The sequence below is a fragment of the Engraulis encrasicolus genome, chromosome 11, assembly GCF_034702125.1.
Source record: "Engraulis encrasicolus isolate BLACKSEA-1 chromosome 11, IST_EnEncr_1.0, whole genome shotgun sequence".
Taxonomy (NCBI): domain Eukaryota; kingdom Metazoa; phylum Chordata; class Actinopteri; order Clupeiformes; family Engraulidae; genus Engraulis; species Engraulis encrasicolus.
Genome location: NC_085867.1, coordinates 41872510 through 41891837, shown reverse-complemented (window position 1 = coordinate 41891837; position 19328 = coordinate 41872510). Strand labels below are relative to the sequence as shown.

Here is a 19328-nt window from a genome sequence, read left to right as displayed (position 1 = left end):
TTAAATCCTGTAGCTTGAGCCCATCTTCAGAGGGCTTTAAGATTGACACATTAGGAAAAACAGAAGCGTACAGACTAGTGTGTGTGTGTTCGCATATTTTCTTGGTTGTGTGAAAGAAAAAAGAAAAAATAAGAGAGCGCGTTCTAAAAAGCTAAGCATCTAACAGAAAAGAAGCGAGAATCAACCCCATCAGATGATTAAGGGCAGAGAGCGGAATGAGAATGAAGCCATGCAGAGAGGTTACAACCAGAACACAAGCGTGAAGGGCAAAGGTCAAGGTCAAAAAGGGCAGAGGTGAGGGGCAGGGCACAGGGGAGGAACCATACTTACTAGGGCAACAGGTATTCTTTTGCATTTCCTTCTCCTGATTGTAAACGCAGCCACAAAGAAGAAAGAGCACAAGTGGAAAAAACAATGTCTATGCAAGTCAAAAAACCACAGCCACCGTGTTAAACAAACAAACAAATAAACAAACAGAAAAAAGTGTTAAATAAAAATACAGAAAAAAACAGACCACCAGTAAGGAGAAAAAAGAATGGGCAGAAGCCATTCTTACAAGACCCCAGAGAGATGAGTATGAGAAGATGGATGTGAAGAGATATTCAGACAAGTAACAAAACCGAATAAGGTAGTGGATTAGTTTATACCTGTCAAACGAGGGCATGCTGATTTGATTCAGATATTTGAGCCGTTCCTTGCACTAGCCTGGGTGAAGCTAGCATAGCATTTGCTTGATGTTGGATCAATGCAAATGACTGGTCAAGTTAAAGCAACAGTAAGCCGTTTCCCCCAAGCTTTCAAATGCACTCTCAAAAGGCATTTTAGCATTTCATCAACAGGGAGGAAAAGCACTTGCCCACACCTCATGGGGAATACTTTCACTATGCAAGTTTGGAAGCATCTCTCCACAGTTCGAATGAGAGGCAATACCACTTCCAACCTACAGGGTGATCAAAGACCAAAAACTGCTTTGTGTTGCTTAAAGGGACACTGTGTGAGATTTTTAGTTGTTGATTTCCAGAATTCATGCTGCCCATTCACTAACGTTGCCTTTTTCATGAATACTTACCACCACCATCAAATTCTAAGTATTCATTATGACTGGAAAAATTACACTTTTCATACATAAAAAGGGGGATCTTCTCCATGGTCCGCCATTTTGAATTACCAAAAAAAGCCATTTTTAGCTGCAAAAATGACTGAACTTGGACCATACTAGAAAATATTTGTTTAACACTTAGTAAACTTTCATGTAAAGGTCAAATTTGGCAATAGGCAGCCCAATTTCAATAAGCAGCATAGTTGCAGTACCTTTTTTGACCATTTCCTGCACAGTGTCCCTTTAAACAAATTGTGCTGGTCCTTAAGGACTTGTCTGAAAAGAGCACGGTACAGGGGAAGCCCCATTCTCATTCATGTAATTACTCAAAACTGGGGAAAAAAGATACAAATGAGTAATTTTCAAATCTGTTTTGATCCATATGAAAAGTGAAACAGGTATATATATAATCCAACGATAATAAAGACCAAGAGGGGAAAATTAAATTATATAAAAAGCAGACAAAATAGAAGGAACCCTAAGCGGCACGGTTTGTCTGTTTAGTAAAATATATACTGTATATAAATCAAAGTGACATTTCCCTGTGATATCACGGATACCATCTACTCTAACAATTTGCAGTCATTTTATTTTATTGCAGGCTGTATTTTCTGCATGTTCACTCTTCCTATTAATTTTACTTTTTCACTTATGAACCTTAATGAAGCAAAACACTTCAGGTGAAATACCACAAGCTATTAATTTAAGTCACTTTTTTAATAGCAAATAGTCAACAGCCAGATTACCGCCCATCCCATCTGCACCAAAAGGTTACCATACCTTTTACTATTCCCTCACAGTGAGTAAAATAGTTATGAAGTAATTCCAAGTGTATATGATCTAACAAAACACCCTCTCTAATTACATTTGTGTCTAATTTTTACACCATCACAGTGTTTCAAACCTCTTGGTCTGTTATTACCAATACAAGACAATATTATACACCTATGGTTAGGGAAGAACAATCAACATACAAGACAAGAAGTTTGAAAGCATTCCTAGGGTAAGGGTTGTTTCCCGAGCATTAAGTCAAAGTCAGAGGAGCCATGCTGAGGAAGGGCCGACCAAACGACGACCGCGCTGTACACCTGTCCACCTATCTGTCTGTCTGTCTGTCTCTGTGTCCGTCTGTCTGTCTGTCTGTCTGTCTGTGGGGACCCACCTTCTTCTGGCCTGACCGGTGTGCTGGGGGGTGTGCAGGTGGGGCTCTGCTCCTTCACCTCCTGCTCCACTGCGTCTCCTCCATCTCCTTCTACTTCTCCTTCACGTTCTCCCTCTTCACCCTCCTGGGAGGCGTCTGTGGAGCCAGGCAAAGTTATTTTCAGACAACCGCTATTTTACTGGTGAGGTTAGAGGTTAGTAACCTGACTCTCGCCAGATGAATGGGTACGGCCTTGCTCTACGAACATTCATCTGGTGCTACACCATATGTGTCGGTCTGTATTGGAAAAACATTTGCCTGCCATTTTTAATGAGGTTGAAAGTTGAAATTGCATAAGGGTCAAAGACGTCCAAAAAGGAACTGTCATTCAGTGTAACGGATACCTTCTGCTGACTGCAACTGTAAAAAAACAACATGATTTTTAAAATTGTTTCAAGTGAATGGATGACAGCAGAGGCTTTCATGAATTCACTGGAAAATATTTTAAGTCAAGTCAAGTAGGTTTTATTGTCAATTTCTTTACATGCACTGGTCATACAAAGAATTTGAAATTACATTTCTTGCTTTCCCATACAGACATAGACTAATTAAGGTAAGGACATAGGCAGTATAGACATAGACAGTACTTATACATGGACTTAAGACAGTATGGACATAGACAGTGCTCATACAGACATTTAAAGTGCAAGACTGGACAACAGAAGACTTGTAGAGGACATACATTAAGAGGTATTTGTTGTGTTTTTGTGCTTTTCCTAAAAAAAGTCCTTTATAGCGTTCTGATATGGTAATAGTAGCATTTTGAAGAAAATAAATATAAAAAGGTCTGTCAAGTACACCAGCAGCAGTGTGTGTGTGTGTGTGTGTGTGTGTGTGTGTGTGTGTGTGTGTGTGTGTGTGTGTGTGTGTGTGTGTTTGTATGTGTTTAGTGCAGGTAGAAGGTGCGGTGTGCGTCTTGTGTGTGTGTTCGTGTGTCTGTGTGTGTGTGTGTGTGTGTGTGTGTGTGTAGTGTGTGTGTGTGTGTGTGTGTGTGTGTGTGTGTGTGTGTGTGTCAGTGTGTGTATGTTGGGTTTAGTGCAGAAAGTGCAGTGTGCTTGTGTGTGTGTGTGTGTGTGTGTTGTGTGTGTGTGTGTGTGTGTGTGTGTGTGTGTGTGTGTGTGTGGTGTGTGTGTGTGTGTGTGTGTGTGTGTGTGAGTGCATGTTTTGAGTTAGTGCAGGTTGAAAGTTCAGTCACAAGTATAGTAGTGCAGGTGGAATGTTCAGTCGCAGATATGGTGGTGGGGGATGGGGGGGGGGTTGTCAGTGGCCTTGCTGGCTAGAGAGGCTGACAGTTGGGGGGGGGGGTTGTCAGTGGCCTTGCTGGCTAGAGGCTGACAGTGGAGGGAGAGTGGGTTGAGTGTTCAGCATCTTGATCGCTTGGTGCATTGTGCTGCTCGCCAGCCGGGTGGTGCGGGAACGGAGGCGCCTGTACCTCTTTCCAGAGGGCAGGAGGCTGAACAGTTTGTGTGCAGGGTGGCTTGTGTCTTTGATGATCATCAGTGCTTTCCGGGTGAGGCGTGTGGTGTAAATGTCCTGCAGGGAGGGGAGTGGTACTCCAATGATCTTCTTCGCTGTGTTCACAACACGCTGGAGTGTCTTCCTGTTTTTCTCCGTGCAGCTTCCTCCCCACACTGTGATGCAGTTGGACACGACGCTCTCTATGGTTCCTCTGTAGAATGTTGTCATGATGGAGGGGGTAGCACTTGCCTTCTTTAGTTTGCGCAGGAAGTAGAGACGCTGATGGGCCTTCTTCGCCAGTGATGTAGTGTTGGTGGTCCAAGAGAGGTCGTCGCTGATGTGCACTCCAAGGAACTTGGTGCTGCTCACTCTCTCCACAGCATCGCCGTCGATGGTCAGTGGTGGCAGTTGTTTTTGGACCCTTTGGAAGTTGACAACAATCTCCTTGGTCTTGTTGACATTCAGCAGGAGGTTGTTGTCTTTGCACCATCTGGCCAGCAGGTCTACTTCTTCTCTGTAGTGAGTCTCATCGCCCTTGGTGATGAGGCCCACCAGTGTTGTATCATCCGCAAACTTCACTAGATGGTTAGTGCTGTGGGTCGTTGTGCAGTCGTGTGTCAGCAGCGTGAACAGCAGGGGGCTGAGAACACAGCCTTGCGGAGCCCCGTGCTCAGGGTCAGGGTGCTCGAGGTGTTGTTCCTTACCCGTACTGCTTGTGGTCTTTGCATCAGGAAGTCCAGCAGCCAGTTGCAGAGGGAGGTGCTGAAACCTAGTTTGTCCAGTTTTCTGATGAGTTGTTGTGGTATTATGGTATTGAATGCTGAACTGAAGTCAATGAACAGCATTCTCACATATGAGTCTTTATTGTCCAAGTGGGTGAGGGCTGGATGGAGGGCAGAGCAAATTGCATCCTCCGTGGATCGCTTGGCTCGGTATGCGAACTGGTAGGGGTCTAGGGTGGGGGGTAGGGTGGCTTTGATGTGTGACAGGACTAGCCGTTCGAAGCACTTCATGATTATGGGCGTCAGTGCTACAGGACGGTAGTCATTGAAGCATGATGGTGATGATTTCTTAATTAATTAATTAATAAAAAGAGTCATGTTTACAGTTACAGTCAGCAGAAGGTATCCGTTACACTGAATGACAATTCCTCTTTGACCCATAAACAATGTTGGTTGCATGGCGGTTTGGGAGCAGGGCGAATCGGAAGGTTCTCCAGACACTTGTGAGTGTCTGGCGAGAGTCAGGCTAAGAGGTTAGCGTTTTTTTGGTTCTTTTTTTTTTACAGATCATCTACAACAACAATTTAGTCACGGTTTAATGGATTCAAATTTTTTGTTGATTGATTCCACATGAAACCCTGTGATCATTTCTGATGCAAAATTAATTCTGTGGCACGGAAAAGGAATCAGTCTAAAATATTGATTGAAATGTTGTACTGCAGCAACACAGTTATCCTGTAGCAAAGCATTGCTGAAACATCAAAAATCAATCTTAGAAGATTTGGCAAGGCCTCACTTTCATTGCGGTTGCCATTCATTTCATTTCATCAGTTTGCAACGGTCATATTTCCAGTGAAGTGAGCAAACACACACACACACACACACACACACACACACACACACACACACACACACACACACACACACACACACACACACACACACACACACACACACACACACACACACACACACACACACACACACATTATAATACACACACACATTATACACACACACACATTATACACACACACACACACACACACACACACACACAAAACCCAAACACATTATACACACACACCAAACCAGAGAAGAATGCAAGGGCTGATTAGAGCGGGTTGAGGGGGATGGCAGAAGAGTCAAACGATTCCACCCACAAGAGGAAGCATCTCCCAAAATCCACCTCTTAGAAATACACAATCACCAACATCTCCTGGATGGGCCTAATGATGGTCCCATTGTTCCACAAGATGTGTTTATTAGTACAAGAAGCCAAAAAACAAAAGAACGAAAAACGTTTAAAAAAAAAATGAAAATAAAAAAAGGTCACCCAGCACACAACAAATCCAGGTTAGAAAAAGAGGAGGATTCCCTTTGCCCACTTTTGCCTCAGGAGTCCTGCTCTCTTATGACCACGACAAATGAGTGAACAGTGAAATCACAGATTCCGGAGGTAATCATTGTGAGGCGAAATCATTTTGGAGAGGCGGGAGAAGGGAGTGGGGAAGGAGAGCGCACAGGTTTGAGTCGAGTTGAGAGAAGAGGGGGGGCATTGGATTATAGTCTGGTAAACGAGCTTCTACTAGCGCTATTCGTTTTGTAGAATGGGTGCGTTCATATCATTGGGTTGTCACTGGCAGAATCTTGTCTGACCAATCATCAAAACGCTGGTGTTTTACATTTCACAATTTCTGTCAATATGCTCCTTTTACACCTCCCTTTGAGTTAAATAATTGAATTTTACCCTTCTCTTGTTGTTCCAGCAGTTCTCAGAGTCTTGCGACGCAACTTGAACCTCCAAGCTAGCATGTAATATTGAACAGGACTCTAGAAGCTAGACGCTAAACTCCAGCTAACTTAGGACTGGAAGTAATACAACGAGACTCAGAGAACTGTGGGAAAAACAGGAGAAATGTAAAACTCAATAATTTTACTCAAGGAGAACTGGGTGGACTGTTGCTTCAATGCTGGCCTCACCCATTTACCAACATACAATCAAGGTCATCACTCACAAACATTCAGTCTGATTGCTGAGGCAAATTTCTGCCTGAGACAAACCATGCCGGTTGTTGACACACAACCAGACCCTCTGCACAAAATGAAGTAAAGTGCATGGAGCTGGTTTACCAGGATAAGTGAATTACGGAGGGACGACAGACAGTGGGGAGGACAGGGAGGGAGAATCAGACTCAGGCCGAAGAGACGATGGCTCCAGTGGGGGTGTTGGGTTGTTGGGGGGGGGGGGGGGGCAGGCTTGAGGGGGTCGAGTACAGTAGGCAGTCGGACAGGCAGTCAGGCAGGCAGTCAGGCAGACACAGCCAGCTCCTCAGTCAGTACCTGCAGACTCACTGTCAACTCTGATCTGCGTGTTGGAGCTCAGCGCGCGCAGTACAGCGTAGTGAAAGTCTTTGTGGGGCGAGTGTGGGGACGCCGAGGCGGCGGCACCTCCCGCTCCTGGCGGAGAACCGCTTTTCTCAGCCGAGTCGGCCACGCTCAACTCCCTGTCTCGGCTCGGGGCGAAGGAGCAGGGAGGGGCCGCCAAGATGGCCGCCTCCTGAGGCTCTCGGACTGCTCCCACCTCCACCTCCACCGGCTCGCTCAGGGTCACCCTTGAAACCTCCCCAGCCACGGGGAAGTGAGAGGGGCTGGACGCTGCTGCTACTGCTACCGCTGCTGCTGCTGCTGCTGCTGACCTGGGTTTGGAAGGGCTCCTACTTTCAACCTGTACTGGATGGATGCAACACAACATGTTCTCTTCCTAGGTCCAGATGAGCTAGAATGAACGTCTGGAAACGTGCCTCTGTGGCAAGGTGAAAAAAGTCACTCAGCAGAGGGCAGGGACAGCAAAAGTACCTCTCAGCTATTCGTCAAAATGACAAAATTGTGTCGAAAATCCATTAAAAGCATACATGAACAAATACACTAAACATGTCTACAGGTACTTTAGAGATGCCTCAACATGGGGGTCTGGCTAATTCCACATCACATAATGCAGACCTACTAGATACACCAAAGCTCAAACATTTATTACAATTTGTAGACATCAAAATCTCACCACCTTCAATACACATGTCAGGAAATTAAATAATTGAGTAGAAAAAAAAACATGTCTAACTAAACTGGTTCATCTATGTACAATTGAGCTCCTACAAAAAGATATAAAAGGTGTTCTCCTGGAACACCTTGCCATGAGAGAGAGAGAGAGAGAGAGAGAGAGAGAGAGAGAGAGAGAGAGAGAGAGAGAGAGAGAGAGAGAGAGAGAGAGAGAGAGAGAGAGAGAGAGAGAGAGAGAGACAGACAGACAGACAGACAGAGAGAGAGAGAGAGAAGAGATGTCTTCTTACCTTCTTCCCCTTCCTTCTGCTTGAGTGCCACCTCCCTGTGGTACTCCTCCAGCTCCTCGTTGTTGATCTTGGTGAAGGGGTTGGGCCCGGTCTTGCTCACGATGACTCTCGGCTGGTACTCCTTCTCAATGATGGCTTTTGAAGCAGTCACCAGCTCACCCTGCGCAGACAGACCCAGGTAGAAAGAGAGAGAGAGAGAGAGAGAGAGAGCAGTCAAAAAACGAAATTATTTTAAAATTTGAGTTTGAAGCGTCACTTGTGGACAGCTACTGTGGAGATGAGTAGAAATATATAGACAATACAAGGACAACATGTAACTACTACTACTATTATTAAAAATACCTTAAAGAGAAGGGCAAATATTTATTCATGATAACAAGTAAGTTAATTAGCAGTTCACGATTCAAGTTGACAGTTATGTACAGTAGTTAGGCTACACAGTTACGTTCGGGGATGGTAAAACGACAATTTGGTACCACAAGAAAAGGCAAACAGTATTAACATTGAAACTCGAAGACATCTCGGTACAAACCACTAATACGGTGTATAAACAATTGGAGTGTTATATAACACAGAACTTTAATTAATTACACACACAGAACACTGCATACTTGAGGAAACGGCATCACAATTCGTGGAATGAGCTATATTAGGGATAATGGTAGATTTGTAAAAGTGATCATGATGAAACGGACCGGAGGGTGACTTCCAAGAGTGTAATTATGAACATACCAGCAGTCAGTAGAACAGAAAAGTACAATTATGCCTTGATCATGTGCGTGTATGCTGTTAGTGAACCAGAGACTATATGGCTTGCCCAGAAACAAAAAAAAGATGAGGAAAAATGCTACAACAGGTGGCAAGGAGAGTTGTGGGCAATCGGCTAGTTTGGTCTGTTCATGTACCTTTCTAATAGATCTAGCGGGGCTATAGCCCTGCTCAGAGAGATCAAGGCCATCGATAGTGTCCGTACAGTCAGAGAGAGGGGCGTCCTGCAACAGTAAACCGGGTGAGGAGGAGGATACAGCACCCAACCACCACACCACCACCCGGCATGTTCCGCACAGCACTCCATGCAGTACACTAGTACACAGCCATGCACGCACTCTTCTCCCCCCCCCCTTTCCCCAACATACGACTCTATTATAATACTACTCTTTATGGTAAATAAGCCCTATAATCACTTCTATTGAAATGTACATGCACGTACACTATAACTGAGAACACAGGATTAAGTACACTAACTGTCCCTGGCTTACTAACAATCAGGCACAAACACACACATTCGCAGCCACACCACCACACACAAGCATACACACATTCAGAAATAAAGAGAGACAGACAGAGACACAGAAATGACAGAGAACGCACACACAACACACACCCAACGTAAACAGTCTCTCAAAGTCATATGGGCACATGCATGCAGACTAGCGAATGAAACCGACTCAAGCAACGGAAGCAACAGAATGAGTAGATCTGAATCATGCATTATAGCATGACTCAGCATGTTACATGCTAATCGTCAATCATCTTGTTACTATTATTTATTTCCTGGGCATTTGGAATAAAGTATCCTCGGATATTATTTGGAATTTACAAGTGATGGAATGCTCTAGATATTTAATTAAAAGATATTTCAGTACCTAATGACAGTTTCCATCTTTTATCATCCTGACTGGATCATTACACAGTATACTATTGGGAGGGAAAGTGGAAAACAGCGATCCTAGCGGTTACGTTCCAAACACCAGGGTGATCCTATTGAAACTCCCATAGACAAGTTTTTTAAAAAATCCCACAAAGATATGACTTGGAACTATAACACCAGACACATTTTTCAGCGTACACAATAGCATGAACTACTACCTGTGAAAATCTCAAGTCATTTTTTGCCCTTTTAAGAAAAATAGAAATTGTGCCAATCTGGTCGGAAACGGACTACAGCTCCCAGCATGCTGTGCTTCGCGCCTCGTTGACAACACAGAGAAACAAATGAACGCGAACGAACGCAAGTTCTTCGCATATCTTCACATTCTTGTAATCCTATGAGTTCCACATTGTCTTCTTATTACACATATATACACGCGATCATTTTGGTATGGTTTTAAATTCTCTAGTAGATATGATGGCTTCTGTGGTGACGAGTAACCACCTCTCTGGCTCATGTTTGGCTATGCTAATTTGGCTATGCTAATTACATGGAGTAAACAAGCCACACATGCCAGTCAGTGTAGTTCTGTATTAGCTTTTTAAAGAATATTAAAATCAGCTCAGATCAGTGAAAAACCGAACATTTTACCACCTGGTTCGATAAAACGGGCCAACATGCCCATAATATGACTGCCACTACTTCTACTTCGTCGTCAGGGCCGAGATGTAATTTTTCAAAGAAAAAAAACATTCATTTGTTGCAGGGGGTTGGAACGTTGCCAGCAGGGGGCGATGAGATTACTTTCCCTCCCTATAAAGGGTTGAAAGTTGCCGTGAAGGTGCATGTCTTTCATCATACAAAATGAACGACGAGGCTGATTTCAAGATGGCCACACTCTTGAATATTTGTTAAAAGCAAAGAGCAGCAGTTGGAGATCTGTGATAGTAGTCACAGATTCAAACTGCTGTTTTGCTTCTGATCCAAGACATTGTCTGTGATCTCCCACAAAGATTAGAACCAGGTCGAATAGTTCATGTGCACACATCACTAAAAACTACTCAATGTCAGAAAAAACAGCTGGCTGAACTCAGGAAAAAGCATGGCAAATGTTGCTGAAAGAGCCATGCAAACTCGTCGTTCATGTAGAAATGGAGGTGAACGTAAGTCGCTGAGTTGAGTTAAGTTGTTGTCAACCTGATTACAATGACAAAAAAACATGGCGTGCTATTACCACAAACAAAACCAAACCAAACTCAGTGGCCAGAAACGCAACCAAAAACCACCTCAGAGTGTGACGAGGAGTTGTGCGCCACACACACACACACACACGCATCTCAGCGTAGTATACTTACCTGCCAGAGAGACACCCTCTGCAGTCAGAAAATAATGGCACAGTTAAATAAATAAACAAGCACTGGCTGGCTGTGGCAACCAGTAGTATTGGAGACAGGCACACAGGGGTGGGCAGAGCAGGCACACAGGCGAGGGGGAGGGGGAGGGGGAGGTGGACACTGACCTGGTTGAAGGTAGAGCGCTCAACGACAGCACCAGCACACAACACCTGGGACTGGGGACCAGCCGTCTTTATGTCCTGCAGGTTCTGCTCCCGGATCTACAAGAAAAGAAGATAAAATGGCATAATTGGTGAGATAGCGTGCCGTGTACTGTACACTAAGTATAATTGCGATAAAACTTTCCCTTCAGACATCAGAAAATGTGGATAAGCTACACTGAATTAATTCTTGGAGCTGCCCAAAAAAATCCCATACGCCCACTTGAAATGTTCACAACTGTTCGGAGCCCATATTTGATCCCATAAACAATACAAGTCAAATAAATACTCAACAGCGACACACACACACAAATATTATTTTGATTTTTAGAAAATTATTTCAAGGCCCACTTGCCCACTTGAAATCACTGTTCAACTAGTGGACCTCGGGCCATATGCCACCCATTTAAAATGTCCCTGTGACTCACTTAAAATTGAGTGTAGTTCCATGGATATTACATATTGGCTTATTTCATGTGACCTTTTCAAAGACCCAGTGATTTTCCATTCAGTCCTCTTGGTACTACAATTGCATTGCACTACGTTTAAATAAATCAATTAATTGTGACGAATCAACATAATCTAGCTCGGTGTCAGGGGATTCCATACCTTGTTGCGCATCTCCTGCACCTCTTTGGGGTTTGTGTTGAGCGGAACAAACTGATTGGCCACTGCAGCCTGCCGTAGCCCCTCCTCCTTCGTCCACTGTAAGGTTCAAATAAACAAATTAAAATGGCCGCCAAACACTTCTAATGCACAAAACATGACAAAAAAAACAGATCTACAACAGACAAGCTTTAACACAGTAAAACATATGATGGCATGCATATCATAACGGAAACCGAAGAAACAAGAAAAAAAACAACATCAGAGAGCAGGGAACCAATGATGATGTAGTAACTGAAACCAATAAATCAAATCCAACCTGCTGGTAGTCTGTTTAGCAATCAGAAACTAATCGAAACAAAGGGAATGGAGGTGTCGTGCCGAAAAGCGAGTCCCTGCCAGAACACGAGTGCCCTCATTGAAACCAATGACCAATTTTTCAGATATTTTTTACCCATTTTTGCAGACAAATCCGACACAATTTAAGATGGAAAGCCTATCAATAAAGCATCTACATTCCTTCTGGAAGTATTACAAAGAGCTGGTTACAATTTCAGTATTATTTCCATAAAAGATTCGAAGAATTGTCATAACAAATGTTACGGTTTTATTGAAATAGCTCATATTAAGTGGAGGACGAGTAATGTTTCATAAGCATATTTTTAGTTCATAAATTATGTAATTCATTCTGCAAAAATTAGTATAATTTTCTCTCAAAAAATGCCATTGGTTTCAATGAGGGCACTCGTGTTCTGGCAGGGACTCGCTTTTCGGCACGACAGAGGCAGTACTGCACTTGAAGATCTTTTCAAATTTACAGAAGAGTTCTACACGTACAATATTGTCTCCCTTTCCTTTCTCTCAATTATCTACTCTAAAAGGTTTGGCAAGCACTCATACGTTTAAAAAAAATGAACAAAGAGAGTATAAAGAATGCTGCTACTCTTGTGAAAATTCATCAGAAACTAAAACACTTCACATACCAAGTGATGACAGTTCGTGAGGAACGATTTGCTGGAGCAGAACTACAGCTATGGTGTACAGCTACAGCCATGCATTTCAACTGTGTCCTATTCAGCCCTGTATACTCTATATACTCTGGGTCTATCCAGACCTCAGGCATTAACAAAACGGATGGGCCATGAAAAAAAATGTTGTTGGCCCACCCCAAAACTTGTGCATTACAGTAACAGCGATTCTAACCGAGCTAGGCCTCTGGTAGTCGGATAGGCCTGATTTAACAGCTATAGTTACTATAGCATATTAGCTCTACCACTGAATGTCCTCTTTTGTTATCCAATTTGGGCAAAAGTGCAGGCCGTGCAACAGGCCGACATCATTATCATTTGTTCACCATCTCCTGATGGACTGAACTGTACAGTACACGAGAGAAATCAGTTAGGGGTCTATTCAAAATGTCTGTGCACCGCGGTGACAAAATGCTAGCCCATTTACTCGACAACAGACAAAAGTGACGTGGTGAAAACATAGCAGCTTTCGCCTTCTCCTCCTCCTCCTTCTCCTCCTCCACGCCATCATCATCATTGTTACGTGTGCTACAGACACCAAAGAGGGGTACATTAAGACACACAGAGGAGAAACGTAAAGCATCACACAGATGAGGAAGCAGAGTGATAGTGGTGAGGGGAATGACTAGTGATGGTGGGAGTGAGTGAGTGATATGTGGATGGATGGCTGGCTTACGAAGCAGTGTTGAAGCCCTGTGTAGCTCGAGTGAGACATCAGCAAAGTAATACGTCAGGAAAAATGGACATAAGAGACTCAACTCCACTTAGACACACACCCACCCATCGATCCATCCATCCAACCATGCATTCATTCAGACAGACAGGCACACACCCAGACAGACTAACATCCGTACACAAGTGATTATACTACAGGCTACTCAGTAGTAAAAAAAATATGAAAATATATTCATGTCAACTCATGTCTTTATCAGTCTAAATTCCTGAGGTGAATTTAATAAGTCAATGGCCTGGTGATATTACAGAGTATCAGCCTGATTTCCACCCCGCGACTTTGTTATAGTCGACAGTGATGAAAAACAATAATAATAATAAAAAAATGTAATGTGTCCCTACCATTAATCCAGCTGATATAACAGAGAAAACTTTAGAACAAAAGCCCTACGCTCAACAATCAACTTTCATTAACTGCTGAAATGAGGCGATGCTAGATGTATTAGCATTTCATTTCCTGTCATGCAGGGATTTGGAAGCACTTAACAGGGGTATGCTATCGGGCTAATAAAGCTAGCATGGAGCGGGCTAAAGGGGCTAAGCATGAGTATGGCTTATTATCTGCTAATTACAGAATTTGGCTTTAGCATATTAGCACTGAATGAGGAGGTGTTTCCATGGAGAAAGGGCTTTGGATGGAATGGACAGGTAAACATGAGATACTCACTGGTCACGAGTCTCACAACACAACACTCGCACTTTCCCACTAGAGATAATCATTTGAATAGAGTTAAGGGACAGATGTCGATTTACTTTTTTTTTTTATTCTCCCTTTAATATTTCAACAAAACACTCATGCTCAAAGAACACTCCAGTTGATAGGAGTGAGCTTTTTTCAACCCAAAAAAAAGATATAATAACCAGCAACAAAATGTCAGTCAACAAAACTTTCCAATGAAACTAAAATAAACAAAAAGGCAGGAGAAGCTGGGAGGGAGTCAGGAGAAAAAAAAGCAAGCAGCGACTCCTGGGATTTTTAAGTCCATACCCCGCTATACGATATCAGGACGTCTGGACTGAAATCCATCATGCCCTGCCTTCACTCTGTGGCTTTGGACTATAAAGCTTCAGAGCTCAGGATCAGCTGAAAAAAGCACCAGTGGTCAAATACCGCCCAGGGTCAACATCAGACAGGCCTGGGCTGGGAGGATACTATAATAGATGTGCTTGTGCTACAGCCCACTGGTAATGAACAACCAGATCTTTTGGAACATCATGTTCTTAGAGCTAATAAATATGACTCCTTCCTGCCACCAAGAGGAAGACACAAAAAATGCTACTCTACATGTGGTGGACTTAGATCATTCCTAAGACTTAAATAATACTAAAAACATGCCCATGCTTACATTTGAGGGTGTTGTGAATATCCCTTATGCTGTTGCGAGTACTCAATGCTTCCTCTGTAGAGGTTGCTGCTGACTATTTGACTAATTCAGAGGCACTGTTCCACAGTTGTCGTAGAGTCACGAGGCACAAACATGATAGAAACGCACAGCTACCCACAGTGCACCCTGGGGCAGTCAGGGGACCTCTAGACCAAACCCTGTGAGGGCACCACTGGGTGTCGGCAACAGACAACACAAGGCAAAATGAAGCGGAAGGGAAAGCCAACACACACGTACACACATACCAAAACACGCGCGCGCGCACACACACACACACACACGCACGCACGCACGCACACCGCCAGCGAAAAAGGAAGAAAGAAAAGCTGCATAAAAGCAACGACACCATCCAGCCATGTCCGTGAACAGGCACGTGCGACCCAGGTCACCAGGACGCTACCCACCACCACCAAGCAACTGATTATCCATGCAGTTGGGCATGCATTGAGCAGCTGGGGAGCATCTTGAAGGTCATAAGCCACGACAGAGGTCACTGAGGCAAAGATCTATGATATAGGTATAGGTAGGGCAACATAACACATGTGATAACATGGGAACACTTAAGGGCTTTGGCCCTTAAAAGAGACGAGAGGTCAAAGGTCAAGTAGCATATCTAGGGGAAACACCAGGCTTGAAACAGGCTGGATTACAGATTTCATGCAATGCACAAATGCCAAAGGCATTCATGTTACAGTATGCATTGAAATCTGAAATATAGTTAGTATATATATATATATAGAGTTTGACAATTTTTGAAACAAGGGAAGACATGGGGCTAAGAAAGGGGAAGGGGGGGCAATTAAGATCACGACTAAGAGACCGTCAAGGTTGCCCGCCAGCTGCCCAAAAACCACAAGTAGCAAGTTAACATCTAAACTATGAACAGTAAGGTAGGCACAGACCAAGCAGTTGGTAATACAGCTTGGCACGCAGACACCGGACGAGAGAGACTGCAGCAAGGGTTTGACGTGATCGTGTGAAATGTTCGTCCACACCTTAGTCTTCGCCTTGGGGCTGCTGCCGCCGTCCTGGGACCCGTCCTCGCAGGACTCGTCTGCCGCGGGCCGGCCGGAGCTCAGCCAGCGGCTTTTGTCCCGCTGCTGCCGCTGAAAGCTGTGCTTGAGGGGGGAGCGTGCGCCTGAGTCACTGTCCTCGGCGTACGAGCTGCTGTAGCCCGTGGCGGTCGGCGGGACCTCCACGTCACTGTACTTTTTAGCTTTGTCGCGCAGCGAGGGGCAGCGGTACGGATAACCGGTCCTGTAGCCCTGTTGTTGTTGTTGTTGGGAGGGGGTAGCGGGAGGTTACAGGAAATGAAATCATAACAGGAAGGAAGGAACAAACGGAACAGGAAGAGGAAGTGGAGTAGAGATAATAAAAAAAGAGAGTGATGGATAAAGGAGGATAGAAATGAAAGAGTTAATTGGGCACATCACAGTCAGAGAAAACAAATATACGAACTAAATTTCAATATAATATCTATACAATTATAGTGTACAATTTAATTGTTGTGTAGTTGCATACATGCACACAATTACTTTTCTCCTTGTTAAGTGAAGTAGAACAGAATCAGCAATGTTCATTTACCCACAATACACTGCACCACGCAGAGTGAGAGTTGCATTCTTTTGTGCTTATAAGGGATAAAACTATGTAGTCTGTGTTGTATAATAAGAAACTTTTTGAGACACCACATCTACTGGTCTTTTAACGATAGCGAACTTGTGCATGGAAAGAAAAATAAGTCAGACAGGGTAATCCTACCAGATTATCCAGCATCCGCATCAGTGCCTCAAACTCTTGCTCTCCGACCTGCCACTTGGGATGTGTGCTGGTGCCGTCCGAGACCTGCTCCAGGTGCCTGGGACGGGCCTTGTACTTCTCTGGGTCCAGCATCACCAGGTTCTCGGGCCCTCCGGCGCTGGCCAGAGTACGCACCTGACAGGGCAGACACAAGGGGTTGGTTGTAAAAATGTTAACAGGCTAGTGGCGTGGTTAAGTGATGTATGGACTTATGGTGGTTCCCAAAGTGGTAGTCACAAGGTACTGCAGGAGGGGCACACGCATAAGTGACTTAATAGAAAGGTTAACATTTAACACAATTCCATAAATTGTACCATTACTACTACTGTATTAGATTGGACTACGCTTTCATTTTTGGATATCCGGAATAGAGGTCCAATATCATGAGGGATGTCACAACAACAGCACTGAACAAGTTATGCTACTTGTGAAACTGAAGCGATGATCACATCGTACACCACAATTAAATGCCAGAAAGATGATTTCAGAACTTACCTGAATTTCACATGCTGTGACCAGGTTGTGGATGTAATAGAATGCCTCTTCAACAGTCTCACCCACAGACACAAGTCCATGGTTTCTAAGAATCAGCACCTGTACAGAAACACGGAAATAAAACAAATAATAAACTTCGAGTTCTCTCCAGTCAGAACTAGACATATATATTACCTTTGCTGTTCTTTGAGCTCCTCGTTGCATGTGGATGTGCTTCTGGATGAGAACACCATGATGTTCTGTGCTTCTCTATAGTATGTTATAGTTCTATGAGCTCTTCCATAATATATGCTCTATGCCATTCTATGTTCTAGTTCTATATCCTCCTCTTCTATATACCTTGCCTTTGGGCCCAGGTTATTCTGGATGAGGATGTTTTAAGATGTTCTATGATATTCCATGTTCTAGTTCTATATTCTCCTTGCACATGGGCCCCAGGTTCTACATTCTGGTTCCATGTTCCCCTCTATACATCTTGCACATACCTTGCCCAGGTTCTACATTCTAGTTCTATGTTCTCCTGTTCTACTGTATATACCTTGCTCGTGGGTCCCAGGTTCCTCTGAATGAGCACATTCTCCTCCTCGTCCACCAGGATGCCATGGTAGTCATGGTAGGCCACCTCCCCCAAGGCCAGTGCTTCTGGAGATATGGGCAGCAGCCCACACTTCATGGCAGACACCTGGAGGGGTTAGGAGACGTAACAGTCAGGTTTGAAATCTCTATAAAATACACACTAGGCTCATTTAGTGCATAACAATGGGGCATTCCATCCTGTCGTGGTATAACCAGAGAGAGTAGAGAGAGAGAGGTTCCATTGGCCCATTGTTTCCGGGTTCTATTATTGCAAAGGGGAGGGGGTGGAAATACCCTTTAGGCAGACCTAGGCAGACCTAAGGACTGTTCTATTCAATGCTAGGAGTATTATGACACGCCCCTTTAGGCAGACCGGAACCTGGTCATGTTAGGTGCCCATAGCAACCTATTACATTGGCATATCCCTACTTAAAGAATCTCTGGTATAACTGGGAGTTAAAGCTGGTCAGCAGGGCGACACTTCATGGCACACCTGCAGCGAGAACTGAAGTACAACACCGTGAAGTGCTCTGCACACTGCTTGTACTGTATGCTCCAAAACACATTTTATTATTTATTATTAAATGGGCTTTTTCTCGGACGTGAATACAAACCATTGATGCACAAAGGCCAGACAAACGTTACATACCATGTCACCCACAAGAATAATCTCTATGGTTTGTGAGACAGAAAGGGTTTTGGTCAGTTGGCAGGAGCCAATGTCAAGCCCTGAACGTGACAGGAAGAGCCTAGAAGATAAGGGCATTTGTGCACGTGTGTGCGTGTGTGTGTGTGTGTATGTGTGTGTGTAGTAGGATACTCACAGCAGCTCCAGCGGGCGTGTGGATGTGCACGATGCACTTGACGTCGGGCCGCGCGGCGTAGATGGCGGAGTGCAGCATGAAGCCGGCTTGGTTGACCCCCAAGTTGGTGCTGCCCCTGTCCACTATCTCCCCCGCCAGGTTGATCTTCACCTGTGAGAGTGGAGGTCACACAGACACACATGAGGAGACATGGCAGAGGAGTTTAGACTTATTATTTTACAGACTGCCTACCAAACCTTACCAAAATCCTTTTTAGAGTAAAGAATTCTAAAATTATTTTCCAAGACTAGACAGACTATTGAGATCAGAAAATAAAAATCTTGCAAAGTTTTCTGTTTAAATACTGGTGACTTCATAAACACTCAAGACATCAGTCATTCTTTGATCAGTGGATTAAAGGGACAGTTTGGTCAATTTCACTATGCTGTTGTATTGCTCACGCTACCCTTGACTTGTCAGTACCTGGTGATGCCACATTTTTCGGCTCAGCCCTTTCCGAGATATGAGCAATTCTAATGGGGGCAGCGTTTGTTTACATTTTTAAAAAATGAAACATAGGCCAACTCCAAATATTTTCCCAAAAGGTACTGCTGTTTGCTAGTTGTCTGCTGATGTTTTATAACCTTTTGGATGTTTTTGGGAATAAATAAAAATGTTTTTTTGAAATGTAAACAAAGAGCTGCCCCCATTACAATGACCAGGATCTTGGAAACGGCTGAAGAAGAAGAAAAAAAAATCTCAGGCACTGACAAGTCCAGGGTAGGGTGAGCATTACAACTGCATGTTGAAATTGACCAAACTGTCCCTTTAAGGGCGGAGTGGATCAAATTTGTGATCAGGCGCAGG

General features: G+C 44.0%; 1 protein-coding gene across 7 annotated transcripts in view; it reads right to left on the bottom strand.

Annotated features, from left to right (window-relative positions):
• Nucleotides 1–19328, bottom strand: part of add1 (adducin 1 (alpha)) — a 41481-nt gene that overhangs the window by 3778 nt on the left and 18375 nt on the right. For 2 of the 7 annotated variants that reach the window (XM_063210656.1, XM_063210659.1), the window contains 12 exons: nt 18483–18632; nt 17621–17764; nt 17083–17181; nt 16549–16722; nt 15783–16052; nt 11646–11741; nt 11001–11096; nt 10837–10854; nt 8736–8822; nt 7831–7990; nt 6824–7213; nt 2262–2396 (listed from right to left, as the gene is read on the bottom strand). In XM_063210656.1, the coding sequence (XP_063066726.1) occupies nt 2262–2396; nt 6824–7213; nt 7831–7990; nt 8736–8822; nt 10837–10854; nt 11001–11096; nt 11646–11741; nt 15783–16052; nt 16549–16722; nt 17083–17181; nt 17621–17764; nt 18483–18632 (1819 nt within the window). Of the gene's footprint in view, nt 1–329; nt 365–2261; nt 2397–6823; nt 7214–7830; nt 7991–8735; nt 8823–10836; nt 10855–11000; nt 11097–11645; nt 11742–15782; nt 16053–16548; nt 16723–17082; nt 17182–17620; nt 17765–18482; nt 18633–19328 lie in introns of those variants that run through there. The other 5 variants (XM_063210660.1, XM_063210657.1, XM_063210661.1 and 2 more) reach the window with 5 other exon arrangements.